This window comes from Natator depressus, chromosome 18, assembly GCF_965152275.1.
Source record: "Natator depressus isolate rNatDep1 chromosome 18, rNatDep2.hap1, whole genome shotgun sequence".
NCBI lineage: Eukaryota > Metazoa > Chordata > Testudines > Cheloniidae > Natator > Natator depressus.
Genome location: NC_134251.1, coordinates 3,175,652 through 3,202,483, shown reverse-complemented (window position 1 = coordinate 3,202,483; position 26,832 = coordinate 3,175,652). Strand labels below are relative to the sequence as shown.

General features: G+C 45.6%; 1 protein-coding gene across 8 annotated transcripts in view; it reads right to left on the bottom strand.

The window, feature by feature from the left end:
- The window catches only part of CCDC30 (coiled-coil domain containing 30), a 136,756-nt gene that overhangs the window by 48,146 nt on the left and 61,778 nt on the right, over window positions 1-26,832 (bottom strand). For 6 of the 8 annotated variants that reach the window (XR_012642346.1, XR_012642345.1, XM_074975513.1 and 3 more), the window contains exons 8-13: window positions 25,696-25,811; window positions 21,128-21,235; window positions 20,591-20,691; window positions 15,922-16,114; window positions 7,785-7,886; window positions 5,605-5,730 (exon numbers count right to left, since the gene is read on the bottom strand). Coding sequence is in view for 6 of the 8 variants with exons in the window: in XM_074975513.1 (XP_074831614.1) it covers window positions 5,605-5,730; window positions 7,785-7,886; window positions 15,922-16,114; window positions 20,591-20,691; window positions 21,128-21,235; window positions 25,696-25,811 (746 nt within the window). In the remaining 2 variants the exon portion in view is untranslated. The remainder of the gene's footprint in view (window positions 1-5,604; window positions 5,731-7,784; window positions 7,887-15,921; window positions 16,115-20,590; window positions 20,692-21,127; window positions 21,236-25,695; window positions 25,812-26,832) is intronic. The other 2 variants (XM_074975514.1, XM_074975515.1) reach the window with 2 other exon arrangements.

The window sequence follows — 26,832 nt, the reverse complement described above, 5'->3', positions numbered from 1 at the left end:
CTTTGAGCAGGGGGTTGGACTAGATGACCTCCTGAGGTCCCTTCCAACCCTGATATTTTATGATTCTATGATAGTTATACTGACCTAACCCCTGGTGTAAACAACACTATGTCAGTGGGACAGCTTCTCCTGTTGATTTTGCTACTGCCTCTTGCAGAGGTGGATTAACTACGTTGACAGGAGACGCTCTCCCATTGGTGTAGGAGCATGTTCACTTAAGCACTGCAGCTTTGCCGATGCTGCGTTTTAAGTGTAGACCTGCCTTAAGTAAGTTACCCTGGAGGTTGAACTGGAGCAGATCTTTTAGCGAGACATGCAATCTCAATGTAAAGTCTCCAAGAGATGAGTTTACACAGCCCTTGGGAAGCTGTTCCAATAGTTAGTTACCCTCCTTGTTAAAAAGTTGTCTTACCTCCAGTTTGAATCTTTCTGACTTCAACTTCCAACCACTAGATCTTGCTCTGTCCCCTACTATCTCTTCTCCCCATGTAGGTACCAACAGACCAAGACCACAGTTATGTCTGCACTACAGCCCATGTTAGCATAACTTACGTCACTCAGGGGTGTGAATACACCACCCCACTGAGCAAGAGAAGTTAAACTGACATAAGTGCTCATGTGCACAATGCTATGTCGGCGGGAGAGCTTCTCCCACTGACATAGCTTCTGCCACTCGTGGAGCTGGGTTTTTTATGCCAATGGGAGAGCTCTCGCCGATTGGCACAGAGCCTCTTCACCAGATGTGCTGCTGCGGCGCAGCTGTATCTGTACAGCTGCCATGCTGTACGCACAGACGTGGCCGAAGTCACCTCTTAACTTCCTGTTCAATAAAATAGACTGAACTGTCTCTTCTCATTCTTATAATTCTTCACTAAACCCTCTTCCAATCTGTCAAAGTCCTGCTTAGCGTGTGGACACAGAACTGGATTTAGTATCCTAGTAATGGTCTCCCCAATGCAATAAACAGAGGTAAAACCAACTCCTTTCGGATACTTGACAGCACTGTTCAATATATTCATAAATGATCTGGAGAAGGAGGTAAATAGTGAAATAGCAAAGTTTACATATAATTCAAAATTACTCAAGATAGTTAAGTCCTCGGATGACTGTGAAGAGCTACAAAGGGATCTCACAAAACTGGGTGACTGGGCAACAAAATGGCAGAAGAAATTCAATGTTGATAAATGCAAAGTAATGCACATTGGAAAACAGAATCCCAACTATACGTACAAAATGATGGGGTCTAAATTAGCTGCATCCGAGAGTGCTAAAGGAGTTGGAGGATGTGATTGCAGAGACATTGGCCATTATCTTTGAAAACTCATGGCGACTGAGGGAGGTCCCGGGCGACGGGAAAACTGCTAATGTAGTGCCCATCTTTGAAAAAGGGAAGAAGGAGGATCCGGGGAACTACAGGCCAGTCAGCCTCACCTCAGTCCCTGGAAAAATCATGGAGCAGGTCCTCAAGGAATCACTTCTGAAGCACTTAGAGGAGAGGAAAGTGATCAGGAACAGTCAGCATGGATTCACCAAAGGCAAGTCAGGCCTGACTGATCTAATTGCCTTCTGTGATGAGATAACAGTCTCTGTGGATGAGGGGAAAGCAGTGGACGTGTTATTCCTTGACTTTAGCAAAGCTTTTGTTATGGTCTCCCACAGTGTTCTTGCCAGCAAGTTAAAAAAGTATGGGCTGGATGAATGGACTATACGGAGGATAGAAAGCTGGCTAGCTTGTCGGGCTCAACGGGTAGTGATCAATGGCTCCATGTCCAGCTGGCAGCTGGTATCAAGCGGAGTGCCCCAAGGGTCAGTCCTGGGGCTGGTTTTGTTCAATATCTTCATTAATGATCTGGAGGATGGCGTGGACTGCACCCATAGCAAGTTTGCAGTTGACACTAAACTGGGAGGAGAGGTAGATACGTTGGAGGGTAGGGATAGGATACAGAGGGACCTAGACAAATTAGAGGATTGGGCCAAAAGAAATCTGATGAGGTTCAGCAAGGACAAGTGCAGAGTCCTGCACTTAGGATGGAAAAATCCCATGCACCGCTACAGACTAGGGAGCGAATGGCTAGGCAGCAGTTCTGCAGAAAAGGACCTAGGGGTTACAGTGGACAAGAAGCTGGATATGAGTCAACAGTGTGCCCTTGTTGCCAAGAGGGCTAACGGCATTTTGGGCTGTATAAGTACGGGCATTGCCAGCAGATTGAGGGACATGATCGTTCCCCTTTATTCGACATTGATGAGGCCTCATCTGAAGTACTGTGTCCAGTTTTGGGCTCCACACTACAAGAAGGATGTGTAAAAATTGGAAAGCGTCCAGCGGAGGGCAACAAAAATGATTAGGGGACTGGAACACATGACTTATGAGAAAAGGCTAAGGGAACTAGGATTGTTTAGACTGCGGAAGAGAAGAATAAGGGGGGATTTGACAGCTGCTTTCAACTACCTGAAAGGGGGTTCCAAAAGGGATGGATCTAGACTGTTCTCAGTGGTAGCAGATGACAGAACGAGGAGTAATGGGTTCAAGTTGCAGTGGGGGAGGTTTAGGTTGGATATTAGGAAAAACTTTTTCACTAGGAGGGTGGTGAAACACTGGAATGCGTTACCTAGGGAGGTGCTGGAATCTCCTTCCTTAGAAGTTTTTAAGGTCAGGCTTGACAAAGCCCTGGCTGGGATGATTTAGTTGGGGATTGGTCCTGCTTTGAGCAGGGGGTTGGACTAGATGACCTCCTGAGGTCCCTTCCAACCCTGATATTCTATATTCTATGATTGTTACCACTTAACAGGGGCATGCACAAGGGGGGGCAAGCAGGGGCATGCACCACCTAATAATCTGCGGGAGATGCAGAACTCCTCCGGCTTGGGGTCCCCGGCAAGGTGTGCAGAACTCCTCCTGCTCCTGGGCTGTGGCAGGGAGAGCAAACTTCTCCAGCGAGTGCTCTCCCTACTGCAGCTCAGGAGCAGAAGGAGTTCTGCGCCCCTTGCTGGGGCCCCTGGGCTGGAGGAGTTTGCTCTTCTCCCTCCTGCAGAGGAGTTCTGCGCCCCTCACCGGTGCCCCCACAAAAGTGGTGAAATTTAAATTCCTGCACACGCTGTGATATGCTGTACCTTGGGGGAACAGCCTACACTCCCATGTTCATCTTTAGAAAATGATTGTGTGGTATCCAATGCAAAGTTTGTCATGTCGGGTGTCTTCGGAAGGCTAATGATGCGCTGAGCATTATTGTTATAGTGACGTTACAGTAGTCATTGTTACAGTAATGTTATAGTAATGTTATAGGTTGTAATTTCATGTATATAGTTATGAGGCTGAAAATGTGTCCTCACGGCTTAAAGCAAGCCCAGACAAATACTCTACAAGAGCAGAGAGGTAGTGCACACCTCATCAGGGCAGGTATGGGACAAACCCAGCTCAGCCTCACAGGAACAAAAGACGCTGGCCTAGGCAGCAACAAAAGAATCTGTTAGACTCTCAAGTGAGTCACCCCTCCTCCTTTGGTCAGTTTGGAACTGCAATGAGGTAATGCTCACCTGACTCTGAATGGGGCTGGGAGGGCAAAGCCAAGAGGGAAGAAAGGACATGGTAAAAGGGAGAGACATTTGCCTGCTCTCTCTCTCTTCCACCTACATCTACAGACACCACCACCACAAAAGCGACTGAAGCACAGATCAAAGGGGAGAGCCCGGCTGAAAAGCAAGCAGCCAGCCTGTGATGAGAAGCACCTAAGTTTGTAAGGGCACTGAAAGTGTTAAGAACAGCTTAGAATGCATTTTGCTTTTATTTCATTTGACCAAATCTGTCTTGTTATGCTTTGACGTATAATCACTTAGAATCTATCTTTATAGTTAAATCTGTTTGTTTATTCTACCTGAAGCAGTGCATTTGGTTTGAAGCATGTCAGAGAGTTTCCCCTTGGGATAACAAGCCTGAAACATATCAATTTCTTTGTTAATTTGACACTTATATAATCTTGCTGTGTCCATAACTGTCTGGGTTCCTAGGGTTGCGTCTGGGATCGGAGATATTGGCTAGTGTTATTTGTTTGCAAGTAGCTGGGAGCAGCTTACATGCCAGAGGCTGTGCGTGAACAGCCCAGGAGTGGGGTTCTCGCCGCAGAGCAGGGTAAGGCTGGCTCCCAGAGTCAAGGATTGGAGTGGCCTAGCAGATCACTGGTCCAGATAACACCAGAGGGGAACGTCACACGCCCCTGCCACTCAAGTAAGAGATCTTGGAGTCATCATGGATAGTTCTCTGAAATCATCTGCTCAATGTGCAGTGGCAGTTAAAAAAGCTAAAAGAATGTTAGGAGCCATTAGGAAAGGGATAGCTAAGAATACAGAAAATATCATAAAGCTGCTATATAAATCCTTGGTATGCCCACACCTGGATGTCACCCCATCTCAGAAAAAATATATTAGAATTGGAAAAAGTACTGAGAATCACAACAAAAATGATTAGGGTCTGGAACAGCTTCCATATGAGGAGAGATTAAAAAGACTGGAACTGTTCAGCTTAGAAAAGAGACGACTAAGGGGGGACATGATGGAGGTCTATAAAATAATAAATGGGGTGGAGAAAGTGAATAGGGAGGTGTTATTTATCCCTTCACATAACACAAGAACCAGTGGTTACTCAATGAAATTAATAGGTAGGAGGTTTAAAACAAACATAAGGAAAGTACTTCTTCACACAATGCACTATCAATCCATGGAACTTGTTGCCAGGGGATGTTGTGAAGGCCAAAACTATAACAAGGTTCAAAAAAGAATTAGATAAATTCATGGAGGATAGGTCCATCAATAGCTATTAGCCAGGATGCTCAGTGATGCAACCCCGTGCCTGGGCGTCCCTAAACCTCTGACTGCCAGAAGCTGGGACTGGATGACAGGGGATGGATCACTTGATAATTGTCTTGTTCTGTTCATTCCCTCTGACCACTGCCGGAAGACAGGATACTGGGGTCGATGGAACATTGGTCTGACCCAGTGTGGCCATTCTTATGTTTTAATACAGCCAAAGGCAAGGTCATACCTCTAGAAACAAAGAACATAGTTCACACTGACACCAGCATAGTGTGACAAAAAGAGCCACGGTCCTTGGATGTATAAATAGGAGACATTCTAGCAATACTGTGTCAATAAGTGCTCATCAGGGTGAGTAAGGGGTCCAAAATCTAGTCCTCTGCAATTACTGGGCTCCAGGCTTTCAGGACACTCTACCTGACTTCAGTTTGTTTTTCTTGGTCCAGCAGAATTCTATTTGGCAGCAAAGTTTTTTTGCTGTTGTTTTATATCATTGACTGAAAGGAAAAATAAGATGTGCTGTAGACCTGGGATAAATTATGCAGGAAAAAGTCAGAGGAGGGGACTAGGAAAGCCATGGTAAACAATTGTATTCAAAGCAACCTGAAGAGACCTTCAGAAATGTCTGTTTGATAGAGATGGGTATTTAACTAAAGGACAAGCACAATTATATGTGGAACGTTGTGGGGTCTTCTAGAGAGACGGAGGTGGCCATCTAGTTCAAGAATACAGTAGAATTAGTAAGCATTCCCCAAGAGAACAGCTTCACACTACAACACATGTCCGGCCATTCAATACCTTTTTTTCAGCCTTCAAAGCTTTCTGCGTCTTTTCAAGGTCAGATGCAAGTTGCTTTCTCCAATCTCTCTCCTCTGATAATTTACTTTCAAGTACTTCAACCTTCTCCTTGTGGCTTTTCAGCATCTGCAATTGTTCAACAGCAGCATCTGTTATGAGTCACATCCACAGTCTTTCATACACTAGAAAGACGAGGGCTGGGATTCTCCAAGCTGCAGCCAGGATTTGGATTCCCCATTCCCATGGCAACCCAGGCATCCAAATCCCCTAGACAGATTTGGAAATCCCAGCCAAGAACCCTAAATTACCTTGTCCAGTACTACTTCTCAGAGATCATCAACATATCAGAATCACAGACAATATATAGACCATGCTAAAAATACTAGAGGTGTAAGGCGTGGGGTTTTAACTCAGTAATGATGGAAGGAACTTAAGAACATAAGAACATAAGTGATCCATCCCGTCGCCCATTCCCAGCTTCTGGCAAACAGAGGCTAGGGACACCATCCTTGTCCATCCTGGCTAATAGCCATTGATGGACTTATACTCCATGAATGTATCTAGTTCTTTTTTGAACCCCGTTATAGTCTTGGCCTTCACAATATCCTCTGGCAAGGAGTTCCACAGATTGACTGTGCATTTTGTGTGAAAAAATACTTCCTTTTGTTTGTTTTAAATCTGCTGCCTATTAGTTTCATTTGGTGCCCCCTAGTACTTGTGTTATGAGAAGGAGTAAATAACACTTTCTTATTTACTTTCTCCACACCAATCATGATTTTTTGATCTCTATTATATCCCCCCTTAGTTGTCTCTTTTCCAAGCTGAAAATTCCCAGTCTTATTAATCTCTCCTCATACGGAAGCTGTTCCATACCCCTAATCATTTTTGTTTCCCTTTTCTGAACCTTTTCCAATTCCAATACACCTTTTTTGAGATGGGGTGACCACATCTGCATGCAGTATTCAAGATGCGGGCATAGAATGGAATTATATATAGGCAATATGATATTTTCTGTCTTATTATCTATCCCTTTCTTAACGATTCCCAACATTCTGTTCGCTTTTTTGACTGCCGCTGCACATTGAGTGGATGTTTTCCCAAGAACTATCGACAATGACTCCAAGATCTCTTTCTTGAGTGGTAACAGCTAATTTAGACCCCATCGTTTTATATGTAGCAACAGCTGGGGAAGATGGAGCCATTAGACAAAATGTTGTCATTGGACATAGAGTTGTCCCAAGGCACGGTGGGGGAAGAGAAGAGGCACTGAGGTTTGGTACTTGATGAGAAAGGTCAGAGGGGACATATTATCCCTTTCCCCATGCCATTAATTAATATTCTGCTGCAATAATAACACCCTTCCAGTCAGTGGGGCAGCCTGAAGAATGGGCCAGAGGAGGAGCCGGAGACAAAGAGATTATGGGAAAGGAGAAGTGTCGACAGTGGAGCTGTGCAAGTAATTGATTTTTTCAGTTCCTGGCTAAACTGAGGGGAAAAAATTACCTTCGGGCTGACTTGAAATGAAAATTATTTGAATTTATTGGCAAACCAAAGAAGTTGGAAAATTTTTGTTCCAGGTCAAACAAATCATTTCGATTTTGGGGTTTCTTTTATATCTTTTTCAATAAAATAGAAGTAGTTTAGAATTGAAAAACTGAAATGCTTCAATTTTTCAGGGTTTTTTTAATATAATTATTTGGTGAATTTGTGAAATGTTTTGGTCGACCCAAATCTGCATTTTTTGGTGAAAAAATTTTTGGGCAAAAATTGTTGCCCAGCTGGGCCTGGAAGGGCATTGACCAGGAGACGGGAAGGAGGCAGCTGGAGCTGGCAGGGCATTGATCAGGAGACAGGAGGGAGGCAGAAGTTAAGGGTGTCATACTGGATGGGGGCAGAGTTGTATAGTGCCTCAGAAGGAAGAACAGGGAGTTTAAGCTTCAGGGAGCCCGAGAAGGGATTCATGGGTGTGGGGGACAGGCTCAGAGTGGAAGGGATGCCAGATTATTATTGCTGCAGCCTGCTGGACAAACTGCAGGAGGAAGAGATGCCAAAGATGCTGATTCCCTTGTCATGAACCAAAGAAGGGCTGACCGTTCCGAAACAACTGCATGGGAATAGCAAGTACCCACCCAGTTGAATTTTTAACCAGAACAGTTGGTTCCTCAGCGAAGTTCTCTTACCTCTTGGAAATCTTGCACTTTTTTAGTTGTTTCTTGATCTTTCATGCTGGCTTCAGTTTTATTCATCTGTGCTTTGAGTAACTCCGTCTCTAAACTTGTGATCTTGACACAAATAAATCCCCAGTTTAAAAACATACACTTGCCATTTGAATCATGAAAACATGTATGATAGAAACAGCAATTTTAGAAACAGAGAGGCTGGGAGAAAATGCTGAGAGCTGCCTATGCCACACAAGCTCCAGCACAGTCTATGGATGTTGGTCAAAAGGGTGGATTGGCTGCTCAGGACCAACCTGTAAAAGTGAGAACCTAGCTGCACAACAAGGGTCTCTGGAAGAACTTGGGAAAGAGATCCAGACACCTTTTTAACATTACTTCCCCCCATAGACTGCTCTTTGTGGGCCTTCATCGAAGAGGAGCAGTCAAGGAGCCCAACAGATCCCGTCGTTGTGGTATAGAGAGGCCTCCCTAACCCATAAATGAAGAAAGCTTCTTCTTCCCCTACCCAACTCACATTTGCCTTTGGCCCCCTCCTCCCCCAGCAGAGTTCCAGAGCACAGTTGTCATCCAGGCTGATGCTGGGTCAGATTCACAGCTCCTTCTAGCCTCTAGCACCAGGGGGCCATAATGCTGGCTTAGAGATCAGTCCTGCAAGGCATCAGGCACTCTGGACCTGACCCAGCAAAGCATTTAAGCACGAGTGTACCTTTAAGTTGAGAGTAGTTCCATTGATCTCACCAGGGCTACTCACATGCTGAACGATAAGCAGTGGACTAGGGCCTTAAACATCCTCCAGGGATCCTCCTAGCGTAGGGCACTCTCATGGGGACAACAATGAGCCCTATAGGCTGGGATTGTCCAGGGTTTTCGGGAATTAGAAGCCCCCCTCCTTGTGACTTGTAGAAGTCAGGCTCATGCTTTGAGTGCTGAAGGATACAGGTTCAAACCCCACATCAGCTGAAGCAGGAAGTCATTGTATTCACTCCGGCTGTCAGCTTCTGTTCTTTATATAAACATTTCTAATGACTTCCACATCTCCAGACAGCTGAGCTGACCTCCCAGAACCAGCATGAAGCAAAAGTGAAAATGCAAAGTAAATGGCTATATGCAAAAAGATATAAGGATACATTCTATGGAATGACACTAAGGATTAATGTGCCATTTTCATGTGCAATTTCCATGTACAAATATACTTTAAGGCAGGGATGCCTCACCTATGGCCCTCGGGCTGTACACAGCCCACTACAGCATTTCATCAGACCCGTGGCCTGCTTCAATACAATATACTAATGGCCGATTCACTAGTGTTTTGTCATCATGCTTACATCACTTTAGTTTACACAAGGAAGTATCAGAAGTATCTTTACAGTTTTTTCCCTGTTTTCTATAATTCATGTTTTATGCACTGATTTCTTTGTTTTTAAATAGACAATACTGTACATAGGTTCTTTCTATCTAAATACATACGAGACAAGCTGAACTTTAAATATAAATCAATACAGGTGCCTAGAAATCTTATTAAAATATGTAGAACCTGCTTGGCCCACATAAGGCTGTGCTTAGGTATATGTGGGCACCACTGTTTTAAGAGAATGACAAATTCACACAACTGAGGACTCAAGGGTCTTACAACATTTTGTTTTCTTCTTGCATTCTTCACACATACGCAGTTGTCATCATCATTCAATATTCACCTAAGAGCTGCTGAGCCTCTGCAAATCCCATTGACTGTTTTAAGTGATTACAATGTAATACTGTAAATTGAAACAGGGAGATTGACTTGCAGTTGTACTATTCAGCCACTAGATGTCTGTGTGCTACGTTGTAAGTCCCAGGCAGGGAGGGGTATCTGAAGCTGCTGAGGGAGCTGTGTTCTCTGATAAAGGCAGTGCTGCCAGCCCACCACAAGTTATGAGATTGCCTTAAAATCATAAGATTTAAAAAAAATCCAAAGTTTAGGTTCCTTTTTTTTGCCTTCTGGGTTTTGAGCTTTTCAGGGTTACACCTTTAAGCTTTCCTCTGCAACCAGAACTAGAAACGTCTTCTTTTTTTAAATGAAAACTGAGATCCACAGAATCACAGGACTCATGGATCTTGGGCTTTAATAAAACACCAGATATTATGTATCAGATGGGTAGCCATGTTAGTCTGGATCTGTAAAAGCGGCAAAGAGTCCTGTGGCACCTTATAGACTAACAGACGTATTGGAGCTTGAGCTTTCGTGGGTGAATACCCACTTCGTCAGATGCACGTAGTGGAAATTTCCATAGGCAGGTATAAATATGCAAGCAAGAATCAGGCTAGGGATAACGAGGTTAGTTCAATCAGGGAGGATGAGGCCCTCTTCTAGCAGTTGAGGTGTGGACACCAAGGAAGGAGACTGTGAATGGCTAGCCAACTACAAAAGCAGTTTTTCCTCCCTTGGTGTCCACACCTCAACTGCTAGAAGAGGGTCTCATCCTCCCTGATTGAACTAACCTCGTTATCCCTAGCCTGATTCTTGCTTGCATATTCATACCTGCCTATGGAAATTTCCACTACGTGCATCTGATAAAGTGGGTATTCACCCACGAAAGCTTATGCTCCAATACGTTTATTAGTCTATAAGGTGCCACAGGACTCTTTACCAGATATTATGAGACTCAGGATGAAAATCGCAAGAGCTGGCTGCACGGTAAATGGAGGTTCAAGGAGGTCTGTGACTCTAGAGATTATGACACAGACCACGCTATCTTCCTTCTGCTGGTATAGGACAAGGGTTGGGGTGGGAGAGAACTGGCAAAGCTACCTACTGCTTTAGATGGAAACCCAACACTACTTAGAAATTGTCCTTTTGAACGACTTTACCCTCCTAGCAAAAGTGATAGCGAACTCTCCCTTCAGTGACTGAATACATAGTAGGCTACTCCCCAAAGGAAGCTTACCAAAAACCATGGGCTCAAGGTCCAAATGTAAGTGCTACAGGTAGGCACCTAAATCTATAGTTAGGCACCCAAATAAATGGCCTGATTTTCAGAGGTGCTGAGCATGCACAGTTCCCACTAAAGTAAATGATGACTAGGTCAGAAGCCGGAGATACCACCCAGTTCTGTTTCCTAGTACAAAGGGAAACAGGGAAAGACATTCAGGTGGAAGGCTTACAAACCAACCTCAATTCATCAGCGCAAAACTGCAAATCATCAGGAATTTAGGACCCAAGATCCAAGCTGTCAGGTGAAGGGATTCTGGATCTGAGGATGGGGATTTGGACTATTGGGAAAATAAATCTAGACACCGGCCACAGGTTCTAGCAGCACCGCTCCTGATGGGCCCAGGATGGAGTTATCATGATGATCCTGGGCTTTGTCTTATTTTAAAGCTCAGAAGATTGATAGGAACAGGGCAAGGTGGGAAACAGCTGCCTGCCCCAGTAGAATAGAGAAGCATCCACCAATAACTCTTGATCTCTGTGTACCCTGGAGCAGAACACAGGGTATTTTGAGCTGCAGTGTGATGCAATGAGATCTCTGGATGACTCCACCTGAGACACAATGGCATTGGCACTGTATTCTTGAGAAACCTCTCTTGCTGGTCTTGGGGCTGTCCACCAAAAGGTCGTCTTGCTTCTAGATGAAGGGCCAAGGAAATGGCTTGGTTTTTGAACAGCCCTATAGCTGGAATGCCTGGGAGTTAATTGAAATTCAGCACCTCAATAACGCTCACTGAGAAACAGCACCCAGCTTTGTTACAGAGGGGATAGGTTTGGATTTGACACTTATCCATGCTTGACAAATCAGGTTCTAAGCAGTCAACAGATTGAGGAGGTTTGCAGCAGAGCTGGGAGCCCAGGCCAGATCTCTGTTGTGATGGAGCCATGTCCTTATCCACTGTGCCTCACTAAAAACAGGGTTCAAAATCCATGCACAGGTTCCACCACCTGTAAAGTGGGGCTGCTTTGAAAGCTACCAATGAGTAAGTGCTAAGAAAGGGCAAAGTATTTTTAGGCTATTTTACAGATCAGAGAGCTCAAAGCTCAATGACTTGCCTGCCCAGCACTGTGGTGGGTCAGACAGAGACTTACAAGCCCAAGTACCTTGTTTCTGATTCTAGGTCTCCCACTTATCAGCTCTGTGATGTAAGTCACCTACCCTTCATGTTCTCCTTCATTGATTTTTCCTTGCAGATGCCCACTTACGGAGTCACATGTCTGGTCTTGCGAGTACCCAGAATGTTCCACGACAGTTTGGTCGCTAAGGAGCACATGCCCTTTAAGTCTGGGCTCAGCATTCTATATCAAATACCTAACGGGACACCGCAATACTCCACTTTCTCTTCTAGTGCCAGCGGTCCTGGAACGTGTTTCTCTTCTCTTCCTAACATAGTCTCCTACTTGGTTGGGGGAGTTGCCATTGTACTGAGATTAGTCAGTCAGCAGTTGGAGTATCATCCCCAGTTCGTTACTCAGAAGCCATGAGAAAAGACAGAAGAACAGAGGAAGGTGTATGGGACACAAGGATCTATACCAACAGAAACTACAGTTAACAGCAAGAAACGCCTCTTCTTGGAGTATTACCTTTCTGCACAAATCAGCATTACTGGAAGATTAGCAGGCAGTAAGGTGCCTCAGATTTGTGAAGTGACATGAGTTTAAACTGGACGTTATAGGTTGAGTTGGAGTTTCATAAGGTTACCTAATTAATGTGTCTTATTAGCATTTTTGTACCAGATATGGTTATCTTACATTTTGTGAAGCACCAAGAGTTCCCAGAGGATGGTATTGGGCAGTTGCTCTTCTCCGGCATGGTGTCATGTGGTTCTGGTCTGATGCTCTCCTTGTTCAACATGTGTATGGGGCAATTGGGGGGCGAGCAAGGAAACATGGCTCATGATGATGATAACTAGCTGTATATTTCTATTTTTTTGCCTCTGGCTGGTGTGGTGAGTTGATTTAGCCAATGTCTAAATGGAGACTGGGGCCTGGATGAGGGCTAGGCTGGCTGACACGCAGTCCATTTCAAATTGAGATAATGCCTAGAGATTGGGAGAAAGACTCAGATGAAAGAACAGAAATGATTCCAGTATCTCCAAGGGACTGGGTGCTCCCACTATTTGCTGCTAAGTTTTGCAAGATGTGGATCTGGTGGAAACCTATTTGCAGCAGTTCCCAAGAATATTTCTTACCATCTGCCCTTGGCAAGGAGGCTGTGTCTGTTTCTTTCAGATGTGGGACCTCACCTTGGTCCAGCCATTCCTCTAGGCAAGATGACTATAATGTACTCTACATTGGACTACACCTTCAGACCATGCAGAAATTCCATCTAGAGCACAGAGGGGCAACTTATGTATTAAATGGTGTTTCACCCAGAGCACACATTTCTGAGTGCGGCTTCATGTTGTTTTTGTCTTAGAAATCCCTAAATGATTCAAGTCTTCTCGGCTTGAGCAACTGCCTCCCTCCTGATGTGACACCACGGCAGTTGTGAGCTCATGCTGTCAGCCTCCTGGAGGACCTGGGAAAGGCCTGTGCCAGGACGTTCTTGGTGAGGGGTCCTGATCTCTGGAACTCCTGTCCCTACATGGGTTGAGCCAAGCCACAATCTGGTGACCTACTGGACACGCTATAAAACTCATTTGTTCTCCAAGGCTTGGGATGGTGAAGAATGGGAGGAGACATTGATGGCCTCACTTCATTGCTATGGTTACAATCACACCTACATTAAGGCCAGAGCCATAGAATCATAGACTATCAGGGTTGAAAGGGACCTCAGGAGGTCATCTAGTCCAACCCCCTGCTCAAAGCAGGACCAATCCCCAACTAAATCATCCATGTGATGGGACCTTGGTGTAACTGAGAATATGGCCCCTAGAGTTCAAGATAAGTGCACACAGAATCAGAATAAAATCAAACATTCCTAGAAACAGAGGTGTTGGGGTCTTAGGTTCCAAGGACATTCAGAGTGATATCGCATGGCAGTGAGAGAGTGAATCTAAATGTCCTTGGATTCAAGATACAGGAACCAAGAGTAGCTTTTCAGAAGCCTCAGGAGGGCCATAGGCTCCCTGTTCAAAAAATGGAAGAGGAAAAAAGGACGAAGAGAAAGCCTAGTCAGATCTGGAGAAAACACTACCTGCACCTGCAATGCTTGACTGCAAGGACCTAACAGTGCCAAGCGAGCCCCAGAGCCAGGCCTCACTTAAGCCTTATTGACACAAGTGAACTATTATTGCTGCTTCTTTTCCCTGGTATGACTCTCGATCCCATGAGGCTGAAGTTTCCTCTGACTTCTCTAGGCTGCAGGCAGATCTCAGACTTGAAGAACTCTCCTTAGATCTGAACTGGGGACCATTCATTGACCTGTGGCCAAGGTAGCTGGAAAGTCTTTAGAGGATAACTTAGCCAGACCCTCGGTGTTAGATTCGACCAATGGAGCCTCAAGAGCTTATTCTAAAAGGAAGAGCTGGAGACGGCTCCCTCTGGCTTTTCAGGCCTCAAGAATGAAGGCTGCCCAAACTAACCACAACCTCAGGGAATGCTGCTCACAGACAGGTAAGGGATGGAACATGCTGATCTGATAGACATCCTGGGTCCATATAAAGGGCAGCACTTAAAGCCAATCCTCTTACTGGTTCTAGCCATGGAGAATAACAACATCACAGTAATGAGTCTGAACACACATGGAAATGGAGGCAAAACCCTCAAAAAACAGCAAAAACGGACCCTAACTGCTATCCAGAAGGTTCCAGGCTTGCACACTGCAGTAGGGTGGATCTATACAGGAAGAACAAGATGACGACATTTGGAGGAACCACGTGTGCTATACCTAGACTGTAGATGCAGCAGGCTACCCCTCTTGGAGCTAATGGCTCAGAACTTTGAGCTTTGGAGATCCCGCACATGCCTTGTACTAGGGGCATGGGCTTGCTAGTACTTGCTAGTGAGGATTTGCTGAAGCATTTGGGGGACCTTTTTTAAAAAAAAACAGACAAAAAATTCAAAAACAGCTGGGTGGGTTTTCTTGCAAATTTACTGAAAAAACAGTATTTGGGGAGAGATGAAGTATGACAAATTTCAGAGCCAAAGAAAAACTGTTGAGGAAGTAATAAACGTCTAAAGTCAGCTTCCTAGTGGGACACCAACCTCAGCCTTCACTATCACTGACAGCTCTGGTTATAATTTCTTTTGGTATTATATTTAGCGCCCCCTAAAATACCTGTTCACAGCAGATGCATATCCTCTGATCATGAGTATCTGCTTGTCAACACATAGGGTGGATTCTACTATCTGGATATCTCTAACTCCATTAGAACTGGAGGAACCAGGGCTGGATATACTCTGAATGTCCAGTTGCTCTAAAACATAGGCACCGCCCTTCTATATTCATTACCCCTTACTTCTGAAGCACCTCTAAAGCGGGGACATCTCAGAGGTCAGAGAGTTGCAGCACTCACATTGCATTGCAGCCTTTGCTTTCCTCACACACTGACTCTCCTGCATTAATTCTACAGCATCGGTTTTAGCCCACCTCCTACTCTCACATCCATGCCTGTCTCTCCACTCCCCCCAACCCTGCCATCCCACGTGCCATTCCTCTGTCCACCGGCACAATATAGCTGCAGCTCCTCCCTGAGGCGGGTCAGCACAGCTGCTATTATTGAGCACATGCCAGATGTCCAGTTACACACCCCACTATCACTGTGACTACTTGATTCTCCTCACTGGCTTTCCAAAAAGACAATCCCCAATCCTGATGCACCCTTGGCTCAGGCCATCTGAGCAGTAACACAGCCCCAGAAGGAAACATTTACAAAAGGAACCCCTGCCTGATTCCCAATGGTTCAGAAGCTGATTCTGTCATTTTTCAGTATTACTGGAAGCCATTTTAAATGGCCTCTGACTGTGAAAAAGACGACACTGCTGTGTGCATAAGAATCCTTACTTCCAAAACACGAGTGTCATAATTAACTGTTTGATTTTTTCATCTCTTCTCCCAGATTTCTGGATTTGGTGGATGTTGCTAGTTGTATATCTGCTGAACCAAAAAGCACAGCAACATGCAATGTTATATAAAATACTGTTTTATTTTATTTGTCATTGTATAGAGCCAAAAGGAGATAAAGGTTAAAAAGAAATATCTGGTGCTCTTTAATTCTGACTTACTTTCCTGTGAAGTCCTTCAATCTCACCCTCAAGATGTTCTCTCTCTTCTCTGGTTTGGTTCTGAGTTTCTCCCAGAATCGATTCTAACTCTTCGTTACGTTCAACCAAATCCTCGTGTTCTCGCTGCAGCTTCTGTAGCTTGTGCAGAAGCTGAAAATTCCTGCCCTCAATGTCGTCTATTACCTTTTGGCACCTAGACACCAATGACAATAATTGCTATAACTGCTAAATTAACATATAATCACACAATCATTACCATCCTTCATGCACCTGGCAGAGACCAATCACTGGATGGGGGTTTGGGGAGAGTACACAGGAAAGCACACAGGCTTCCCAGAAGTATTTTATAAACTCCAGAGATGAGGCATGTCTGTCCTGGGTGATTGCAGGTCTGGGCTCAGGTAACCTGGGACTCTGATGATCCCACTGCAGTTCCATCCCCAACATGACCCACCTTAGCCATCCCCTGCTGCACCTTAGCCCCATCCCCTGCTTGGCTACTCACACAGAGCCCTCTGCACTGGTGGGGGTGGCGAGGACCCTCTGGTCAGGTGGGAGTCACCTGAAGAGCAGCAGGGGCAGCAGAAGGCCATTCAGCTGCCCAAAGATTGATGGAGACAAGCCAGGACTCTCCTTTCCCTGATGCATCCAAAGAGGAGCAGACGAGGTGGGACAGGCAGCAGGCACCCCTCCTCTTTTAGCAGCTGCGGTGGCAGGGTGGAGAGAAATGAAGCTTTGACCCTCTAGAAGACCCCAGTCTGGGGGTTTAACTTAAAAAGTGAATGCCTTGATAGGAGTTTGCAACATCATATAGTAGTAAAAAAATAAACAACAACAAAGCAGCATGACTTTGGGATGCAGAAGGAAAATGTAGACTAGATACCAGGGAAAACCCTCCGGACAGCGAAATGTATCAGACTACCAAGTCATTTTCCAAAGGATGTGCTGGAAGCCCCATTGCTTAAGAATCATAGAATCATAGAATCATAGAATATCAGGGTTGGAAGGGACCCCAGAAGGTCATCTAGTCCAACCCCCTGCTCGAAGCAGGACCAATTCCCAGTTAAATCATCCCAGCCAGGGCTTTGTCAAGCCTGACCTTAAAAACCTCTAAGGAAGGAGATTCTACCACCTCCCTAGGTAACGCATTCCAGTGTTTCACCACCCTCTTAGTGAAAAAGTTTTTCCTAATATCCAATCTAAACCTCCCCCATTGCAACTTGAGACCATTACTCCTCGTTCTGTCATCTGCTACCATTGAGAACAGTCTAGAGCCATCCTCTTTGGAACCCCCTTTCAGGTAGTTGAAAGCAGCTATCAAATCCCCCCTCATTCTTCTCTTCTGCAGACTAAACAATCCCAGCTCCCTCAGCCTCTCCTCATAAGTCATGTGCTCTAGACCCCTAATCATTTTTGTTGCCCTTCGCTGGACTCTCTCCAATTTATCCACATCCTTCTTGTAGTGTGGGGCCCAAAACTGGACACAGTACTCCAGATGAGGCCTCACCAGTGTCGAATAGAGGGGAACGATCACATCCCTCGATCTGCTGGCTATGCCCCTACTTATACATCCCAAAATGCCATTGGCCTTCTTGGCAACAAGGGCACACTGTTGACTCATATCCAGCTTCTCGTCCACTGTCACCCCTAGGTCCTTTTCCGCAGAACTGCTGCCTAGCCATTCGGTCCCTAGTCTGTAGCGGTGCATTGGATTCTTCCATCCTAAGTGCAGGACCCTGCACTTATCCTTATTGAACCTCATCAGATTTCTTTTGGCCCAATCCTCCAATTTGTCTAGGTCCTTCTGTATCCTATCCCTCCCCTCCAGCGTATCTACCACTCCTCCCAGTTTAGTATCATCTGCAAATTTGCTGAGAGTGCAATCCACACCATCCTCCAGATCATTTATGAAGATATTGAACAAAACCGGCCCCAGGACCGACCCCTGGGGCACTCCACTTGACACCGGCTGCCAACTAGACATGGAGCCATTTATCACTACCCGTTGAGCCCGACAATCTAGCCAGCTTTCTACCCACCTTATAGTGCATTCATCCAGCCCATACTTCTTTAACTTGCTGACAAGAATACTGTGGGAGACCGTGTCAAAAGCTTTGCTAAAGTCAAGAAACAATACATCCACTGCTTTCCCTTCATCCACAGAACCAGTAATCTCATCATAAAAGGCGATTAGATTAGTCAGGCATGACCTTCCCTTGGTGAATCCATGCTGACTGTTCCTGATCACTTTCCTCTCATGTAAGTGCTTCAGGATTGATTCTTTGAGGACCTGCTCCATGATTTTTCCAGGGACTGAGGTGAGGCTGACCGGCCTGTAGTTCCCAGGATCCTCCTTCTTCCCTTTTTTAAAGATTGGCACTACATTAGCCTTTTTCCAGTCATCCGGGACTTCCCCCGTTCGCCACGAGTTTTCAAAGATAATGGCCAAGGGCTCTGCAATCACAGCCGCCAATTCCTTCAGCACTCTCGGATGTAACTCGTCCGGCCCCATGGACTTGTGCACGTCCAGCTTTTCTAAATAGTCCCGAACCACCTCTATCTCCACAGAGGGCTGGCCATCTCTTCCCCATTCTGTGATGCCCAGCGCAGCAGTCTGGGAGCTGACCTTGTTAGTGAAAACAGAGGCAAAAAAAGCATTGAGTACATTAGCTTTTTCCACATCCTCTGTCACTAGGTTGCCTCCCTCATTCAGTAAGGGGCCCACACTTTCCTTGGCTTTCTTCTTGTTGCCAACATACCTGAAGAAACCCTTCTTGTTACTCTTGACATCTCTTGCTAGCTGCAGCTCCAGGTGCGATTTGGCCCTCCTTATATCTTTCCTACATGCCCGAGCAATATTTTTATACTCTTCCCTGGTCATATGTCCAACCTTCCACTTCTTGTAAGCTTCTTTTTTATGTTTAAGATCCGCTAGGATTTCACCATTAAGCCAAGCTGGTCGCTTGCCATGTTTACTATTCTTTCGACTCATCGGGATGGTTTGTCCCTGTGTGTGTTTGCTTGCTGAGGAAGTATCCGAGCGTGTGTTTGCTGGGAGGGCAGTGAGAGAGCCTGAGTGAGTGTCTGATTGGCTGCTAGCCTGCAGGGGGCGGGCATTAGGGTGTCTGTCTGTTTGCGTCAGGGAAGCCTGGCTATTTAAAAATAGCCAGAGCCTCGCGAACCAGCTGAGCGGCAGCGAACCAGCTGAGCAGCGGGGACAGCAGAGCAGCTCACAGCAGGAGTTTGCCTGGGAGTTCGCCTGGAGTGAGCCCAGGGAGGCTTACATCTTGCAAACGTCTCTGAGGACGCTCATAGTAGGTAGGTGATATGGAAGGGGGGGGTTCAGCTGTTGTGACCTGCACTGGATGTGCCATGTTTGTCTTTCTTCCACAGGACAGAAGCGGCTTTGTCTGTACAAAGTGCAAGCTGGTCTCCATATTGGAAGAGAAGATTGAAGGTCTGGAACAACAGATAACGACCCTGCGTTGCATACGAGAAACTGAGGATTTTCTGGACAAAACACAGGATAGGCTTCTAGGGGCACAAAGCTCTAAAGATATAGAGCAGGTGACACAGAGGAGCCAAGAGGCCAGTGAGGAAGCTTGGCAACATGTGACCTCCAGAAGAGGTAAGCGGAATGTCCGGGTTCCAGTAACACAGACACAGGTAACCAACCGCTTTCATGTTCTCTCCACAGGTACCATTGCGGAGAGTGGACCAGATGATATGTCTGGGGGGAGAAAGCAGAAGGAGACTCCGCTGGTTGGAAGGCATGAGATGCGATGTCCTGAGGTTGGGGGTTCCACGACCACCCTCTATCTGCCGCCCTGACCGGGAAAACCGAGAAGTCTGCTGCTTGCCAGGGGCTAAGATTCGTGATGTGACGGAGAGACTGCCGAGACTCATCAAGCCCTCGGATCGCTACCCCTTCCTGCTTCTCCACGTGGGCACCAATGATACTGCCAAGAATGACCTTGAGCGGATCACTGCGGACTACGTGGCTCTGGGAAGAAGGATAAAGGAGTTGGAGGCGCAAGTGGTCTTCTCGTCCATCCTCCCCGTGGAAGGAAAAGGCCTGGGTAGGGACCGTCGAATCGTGGAAGTCAACGAATGGCTACGCAGGTGGTGTCGGAGAGAAGGCTTTGGATTCTTTGACCATGGGATGGTGTTCCATGAAGGAGGAGTGCTGGGCAGAGACGGGCTCCATCTTACGAAGAGAGGGAAGAGCATCTTTGCCAGCAGGCTGGCAAATGTAACATGAGGCTGGAGAAGGCCATGGAGAACACGTTGGAGGGAAATCTCCTGCCCTGACGCTGGGGGCTAGAGGCCAGCTGAGAGCTTTATTACCTCCAGTGTTTATGATTTATGAACAAACGAACAAAGCTAACATTAAAAGGTCTTTTAAAGCAAGCAGTAAATGCTCCCACACCAGTGACATTAACATTGCAAGAAGGGAAAGCTGCCCCGCGAGAACTAGTGGGTTCTTGAACGGGGCTATAGGGAAGCAACCGAGGAAGGACAATAGGAGGTGACAACTGAAAGCACAATTCTCATTGTCAAGATGGAGATTTTGAAGCAAACATAAATCAGATTCACTTGTGTTTTCACTTTGAATTTGGTTAAAACTGCAATGACTGAGCCATTCCCCTTGGCTATCCACATCATTCACCTTTTATGAACAGTCTCATTATTCTGATCTCTTCTTTCCTGACCTGAGTCAGCTTTGTCTACAGCACACTCTTCTTCAAACCTCGCTGGATCTTTTTTATCCTGCATTTAAAGAATATATTTAAAGTCAGCAGAGATTTAAGAAAAACATAAAAGAGAAATCTCGGAAATGGCTGAACCCAAGAGCATCCTAATGTATATAAGTTACAGTGTAAACAGAGAGGAAGTAGAATCTTCTACCCTCAATCCCACTAGGAGTGTAATGGAGCCAATCAGTCAACATCGGTTTACACTAGCAGAGATTTGTTCTTAACTTTAAATGCATTTCTAAGCCCCATATGTCCTAAAGTCATATGAATCCATATCACTGAGCCACACTCAAATTCTAGAATGGAAATACACAAAATTTGCCTAATTAGAATGAAAGCACAGTTGTGCTATATTCTTATTCGTGTTATATGACTTAAGAGAAGAATAAAGCCCATTTATTTTAAACAATTTCTCAGATGGCAACCTGAAAATCAGCTGTTGAAAATACCTGCAGTGAGCAACATGCGTTTTCTTCTGTTTCATCCATTCCAGGCAATACAAGTCCTGGTTTCTCATTCTTTTGATACTCACAAATCTCTTCTTTGAGCTTTTCAACCTTTAAAGGCAAAAAGAGTCCCTTGTATTTCCATTGTATCTTCATTTGGCCAGCTAAAGTCACTTTACAACTCACAGCAAATCAGGAAAAGGAGAACAGCCCAAATAATTACCCATAAGTAGGGTTTTAAAAGCACATTATGCAAAATTAAGAACACTGTTTTAATCAAAAATATTCTAAGATAATACCACACCAATTGAAACAAACAGTCCAAAATCTTCAACATACAAGTAAAAATGTTTTGTCAAATTCCTAGGAAACCAACAGTTGAAATCTTGCTAATTTTACTTGTTAATAAACTGCTAGATTAAATGCTAGAAGGCTAAAATAATTCAACCATTAATGTTCGGAATTCAAATACACAATATTCTGGAAAAATCAAAGCTGGTTCTCATATCAACATTCACATATTGCATGGGACAATATGCAATTCCTAATTGAATTGTATAAGAATATTACTGTGTCAGCTGTATTTGTATTCACTGATAAAGCTCCAAGATGAGATAAATGTATGATCAAAAGTGCTACTTCTTTATCATTTAAAACATGTACAAAATCCCAGCCAAAGTATTTGAAGAGGAGGGATTTCAGGTGGTTCTCTCATCTACTGCAAGGGAAAAACTGATGCGGGGTTATGATCTTACTACATCTTTTGCATCCTATTCTGTGAGTCATGACAGCAACTCTCACGGCAGCAGGTTGAAGATTAAATCACAACAGTGGATGAGAGGTGGAGGAACAAGGCACACTGGTGACCTGGCACACTGAGGGTGTGTGTGGCAGTAGCAGTTGTCTGGTTCTAGGGAGCACAACTCAGATTCTTTAGCAAATGGGCTGGTTGATCCTGGTATGTTGAGACAAAAGACCAGAGGGCCAACTTTTATTATCTGTCCCACTGGTGTCCTCTGAGGCCTTATTTCAGGGGCCTAATGGAGCAACTGGAAGAAGTGACCCAAACCTTCAGCTCACACTGCTTAATGAACAGCAGGAAAGCCACCATCTGTGATTTAGGCATGGATTTGGTTTCAAGCCTTGCACTAATTCATAGAGTTTTAAGACCAGAAGAGATCTCACAGGCCACAGAATTTCACCCAGTCATTCCTGCATCATGCCCATATCTTGCGGTTGAGCCAGAGTATATTTTGTAGAACGTGTTACCAAGATCTGGTTGGACATCTGGATATTTGCTTCAACATGATCTAAGGGAAAGGGATATAACTGTGCTCTTTGCAGGTTACCTCAAAAGGTAGGAGATGCCACACCACGGATGGATTCATTTGAATGTGTCCATCTGACATGTGAGTTTCAGGATAAAATTGATCTAGGAATTCTGGTAGTACAAGACAATCGTGCTGTTCTGCAGCATTCCTATCTGAGCCTAAGGAGCTATTTTCTTGTTAATACATAATAAAATAAAATAAAATAAAATAAAATAAATAATAGTTAGGCCTGGTATTGCATTCTCCAAGACTTCTTGGGTGAACTCCTGGTCTTATTAGCATCAGGGGGAGTTTTGCTACTGACTTCGGTGAGGCAAGGGATTGCACTCCTTTTTTAAAAATCAATTTTATTGTCCATACTGGAACATCAACCTGGGATCAGCCAGGCCACATTGACAAATATGGGAGTTTCTCTGGTGCTTTCTGACTCTATTCTCCACAATGGACACATTCTGGATCTGATTTTTGGGATGTGGATGGAAATAGAAGGTGTTAAATATATGTTGCTGTTGGCAACCACCAAGAGGTTGCTCATGGACAGACACACAGAGAGAAAGGCTCCAGTTTCATCTGTTAATTTCTACTTAAATTTTGCTAGAGGTCTCATCCTGCCAGTAGTTTCTACAAATTAAAGATGATAAATTTCTAACATAAAAAGTATTGTACCCCCAAAAAGTGTGATTCTCTATACTACTATTATAATGATAATCTTTATCCATCAGAATTAAGTTTCTCATTGAATTAAAAAATAGTGGTTGCTTAGGTAGACATGATCATGACTTGGTAACATTTGCTCTGAGTATACTGAATATGGATCCAGCCCGCAATATATACCTGGTACCTTTGATCGGTCATTGAGAAGGAGGCCCTAGCAGTGAAATGGGCTGTGGAGGCTTTAAGTACTACTTGTGGGGGAATGCCTGTCAGCTGGTGACTGATCACGTGCCACTATGATGGCTGGACACCAAGACAAATACTAACCGCAGGATTATGCAGTGGTACCTCTCCTTGCAGCCGTACAGCTTTGAAATCCTTCACTGAGCAGGGAAGGATCACAAAAACACCAATTTTTCTAGAGAGATGCGGTGGAGAGGGATTTTCCAAGAACCACAGGACTATGCCCTGGCACCGATCCGGAGCAGGACGGTTTGTGACAGAGTGTATAAACCTCTCACTGGACAGGAGGGGGTTAAGGAGCAACTCTGGTCTCAGGAGGCCCTGCCCCTCCGACTGTGCCATGCCTGCTCAGATTGGAGACAGGGTTTAAAAGGCAGCCAAACAGCTCAGTCAGGGCTAGCAGGCCAGGGAGAAAGATGTGCTCTGGGAGCTCCAGGGGAGACATGGCTGGATCCTACACCAAGCCAAGGAATAGGGAGCTGCAGCACTGGAGACTGGGGCCAGATCAGGAAGCCCGGAAGGCAGTGCTCCTCAGGGATGGCTGGTGGCCAGCTGGGATGCAAAAGGAGGTAGGAAGTGACCCAGGAAAGCTGTCTGGAGACTGATGCAAGAAACCATAGGGTGAGGGGAGCCAAACCAGCCTCCCAGGGCCCTGGGTCAGAACCCTGTGCAGTGGGAGTGCCCAGGTTCCCCTACCCCACTGAGAACTGAACACACTAGGCCGGGCTGCCTCCTGTGAACGGAACCCACTAGGCTGAGCTGGCACCCATGAACTATACCCCCTAGGCAGGGTTGCTGCCTTCAAGAGTGACACCCACTAGGTGAAATTTCCACCAGAGGTGAACCATTGGGTGTCACTGCTGCCTTGGAATCTAACCGCTAGGCGAGAGATGCTACCTCCTGCTGATAGGGTCTCACAGGATCAATCCCAACACTATTCAATATCTTTATCAATGTGTCACGGAGTCCCTGGGCGATGCTCTGGAACTGCTCCCCATGAAGCCAGTCAGGACTCTGGGGCAGTCGCCTCTCTGTGAGCAGCCTGTCTTCAGGACACACAGCTCACACAGCTTCCACCTTCCTGGGTCTGACCTCGGAGCATTCAGCATCCTCTGCCCCTCCGTGCGCTTCCCACAGCGAGTCCACTCAGGTGGGGCTCCTGGGGAAGCCAGAGGGTCCTGCCCCCCAACTCCGCAGTCAGACGTGACTCTCAGCAAGTCAGTAAAACAGAGGTTTATTAGACGACAGGAACATGGTCTAACACAGAGCTTACAGGTGCAGAGAACAGGATCCCTCAGCTGGGTCCATTTTGGGGGGCAGTGAGCCAGACAACCACGTCTGCACTTCACTCCATGTCCCAGCTAGCCCCAAACTGAAACTCCCTCCAGCCCCTCCTCCTCTGGGCTTTGTCCCTTTCCCGGGCCAGGAGGTCACCTGATTCCTTTGTTCTCCAACCCTTTAGCTCTCACCTTGCAGGGGGGAAGGGCCCAGGCCATCAGTTGCCAGGAAACAGGGTGTCAGCCATTCTCTGTGTCCAGACTCCTGCACACACCTGCCCTCTAGGGCTCTGCAGTGATCATACACCCTTACCCCACCACCTAGATACTTAAGAATTGCATAGGGGAAACTGAGGCACCCCCACACTATTCAGAGGAAACATTAAGAACAGTCCCCCTTCGTCACACAATGACCCCAAAGAAAATATAAAATCACATCTGACAACATTTGCACATTATTCGGGTGGTAAATAATGCTGAGGACAGGCTACTAATAGAGAACAATCTGGATCACACGGCAAGCGGGGCACAATAACACAACATGCACGTTAAGGTCCCAGTTCAGTAAAGCACTGAAGCACATGCTTAAACTTAAGCACATGCAATGCTATCCCTACTCAGCAAAGCATGTAAGCATGGGCTTAAAGGTAAGTTTAGGCTTAACCCCCCTTGCAGTCAATAGGAGAGGGATGGGATTTCAGTGTTTCCTTTTTGGGTACCCAACCTGAGTCACTTCAGCACTCACAGCTCCCACTAATTTCGTTTGGAGCTCTGGGTGCTCAATGTTTCCAGCAGCCATGAGGCTCATGGTCACAGGCCATAGAAATTTGTTTACAGAAACAGCCAGTGTCCGAATGTTTCTGGTTGTTCAGGTTCCTTCAGTGGACACTAACCAGAAAACGGGAGAACTCTGACTCAAGGTGAGATTAACGAGGCCAGGGGCACAGCAGCAGGAAAGGCTAGATGTGATGGTGTGACTGAATAAACAGCTGAGGCATGGACAGCTCAGTGCTACAGCAGACTGAGAGTGAATTACATGCCAAATAAGGTGGAGACAGAGACTTACCAGTTCTAGGAACACTTTTCTTTCAGAGTCAAGCAATCGGACCCGACTGCGCAATGCTAGAATTTCCTTGTCCAGTCTGTTGTTGTGTTCCATGGCCTTCTGCAGCTCAGTCCTATCTAAACTCCAGCAAATGACAGGAAAACACTTAGGCAATACATAGACAGATGGCAATGGAGTCAACACTGCCCTATCCCTGGCCCTTGCTGTGCATCTGAGCTCAGGGTTTGGCACAGGCGGGCATCACATGAGTATGGACCCCTGGAATGTACTACCTTTGGGTGTGTGATGCTGCCCTCTGGTGGCTGGTTCACAAAGCATAAGGGAGCCATTAATCAGGTCACGGAGCTTTATTTCAGCTCAAATGGCAGAGGCTTGTGATTTTTGGAGCTTTAGGACCAGGGTTCTAGTCCAAGATCTGCTAGTATGTGGTTTATTATGGAAGCATGTCAGCCTTTCCTTAGTCAGGGCTGAGCTTGATCTCACTTGTAGCACAACAAAAAACCTAATTCTTTCAACTATTTAAAGACAGATCTCAGTGACAACTGGAACATATTCTGACAACACTGAATAAACTGAGCAACTACTTTTCCAGATTTAAGAATGACTCCTTTTAGAAATTTCTCCCAAGCGTCTAATATTTATCTGTACACTTCTATCCACCCAACAAAATCACATTACACCTACCAATTTGAAACCCAGGTAGATTTGGAGATTGGTGTATGCAAGAGACCATTTTTTTTAAAAGGCAAGAACAGTAAAATATATAGGAAATCACCACTGTTTGAAAATTAGATGTGGTTATCCCCCAGTGAAGCTGTTATACATGGCAAGTGAGACTATTCCATTTTAAAACTCTGGAACTAGCTGGGCTACTTTTTAAACCCAGAAAGAAATGCCAAGGTGTATGAAGTGAAGGTCCCCCATGGTTGCAGAAATTCTGTGGCCTGCGTTGTGTAGGAGGTCAGACTAGATGATCATAATGGTCCCTTCTGACCTAAATATCTATGAATCTATGAATCTAAGTCAGGGTAGGGGGGCAGCCTGGTGTGTTTGCAGGGAGTAGCCTGGGGTAGAGGGTGCTGGAGAGTTGGTATCACTCTGGAGTTGTGGAAATTTAGCCTATACTCCTGACAGAAT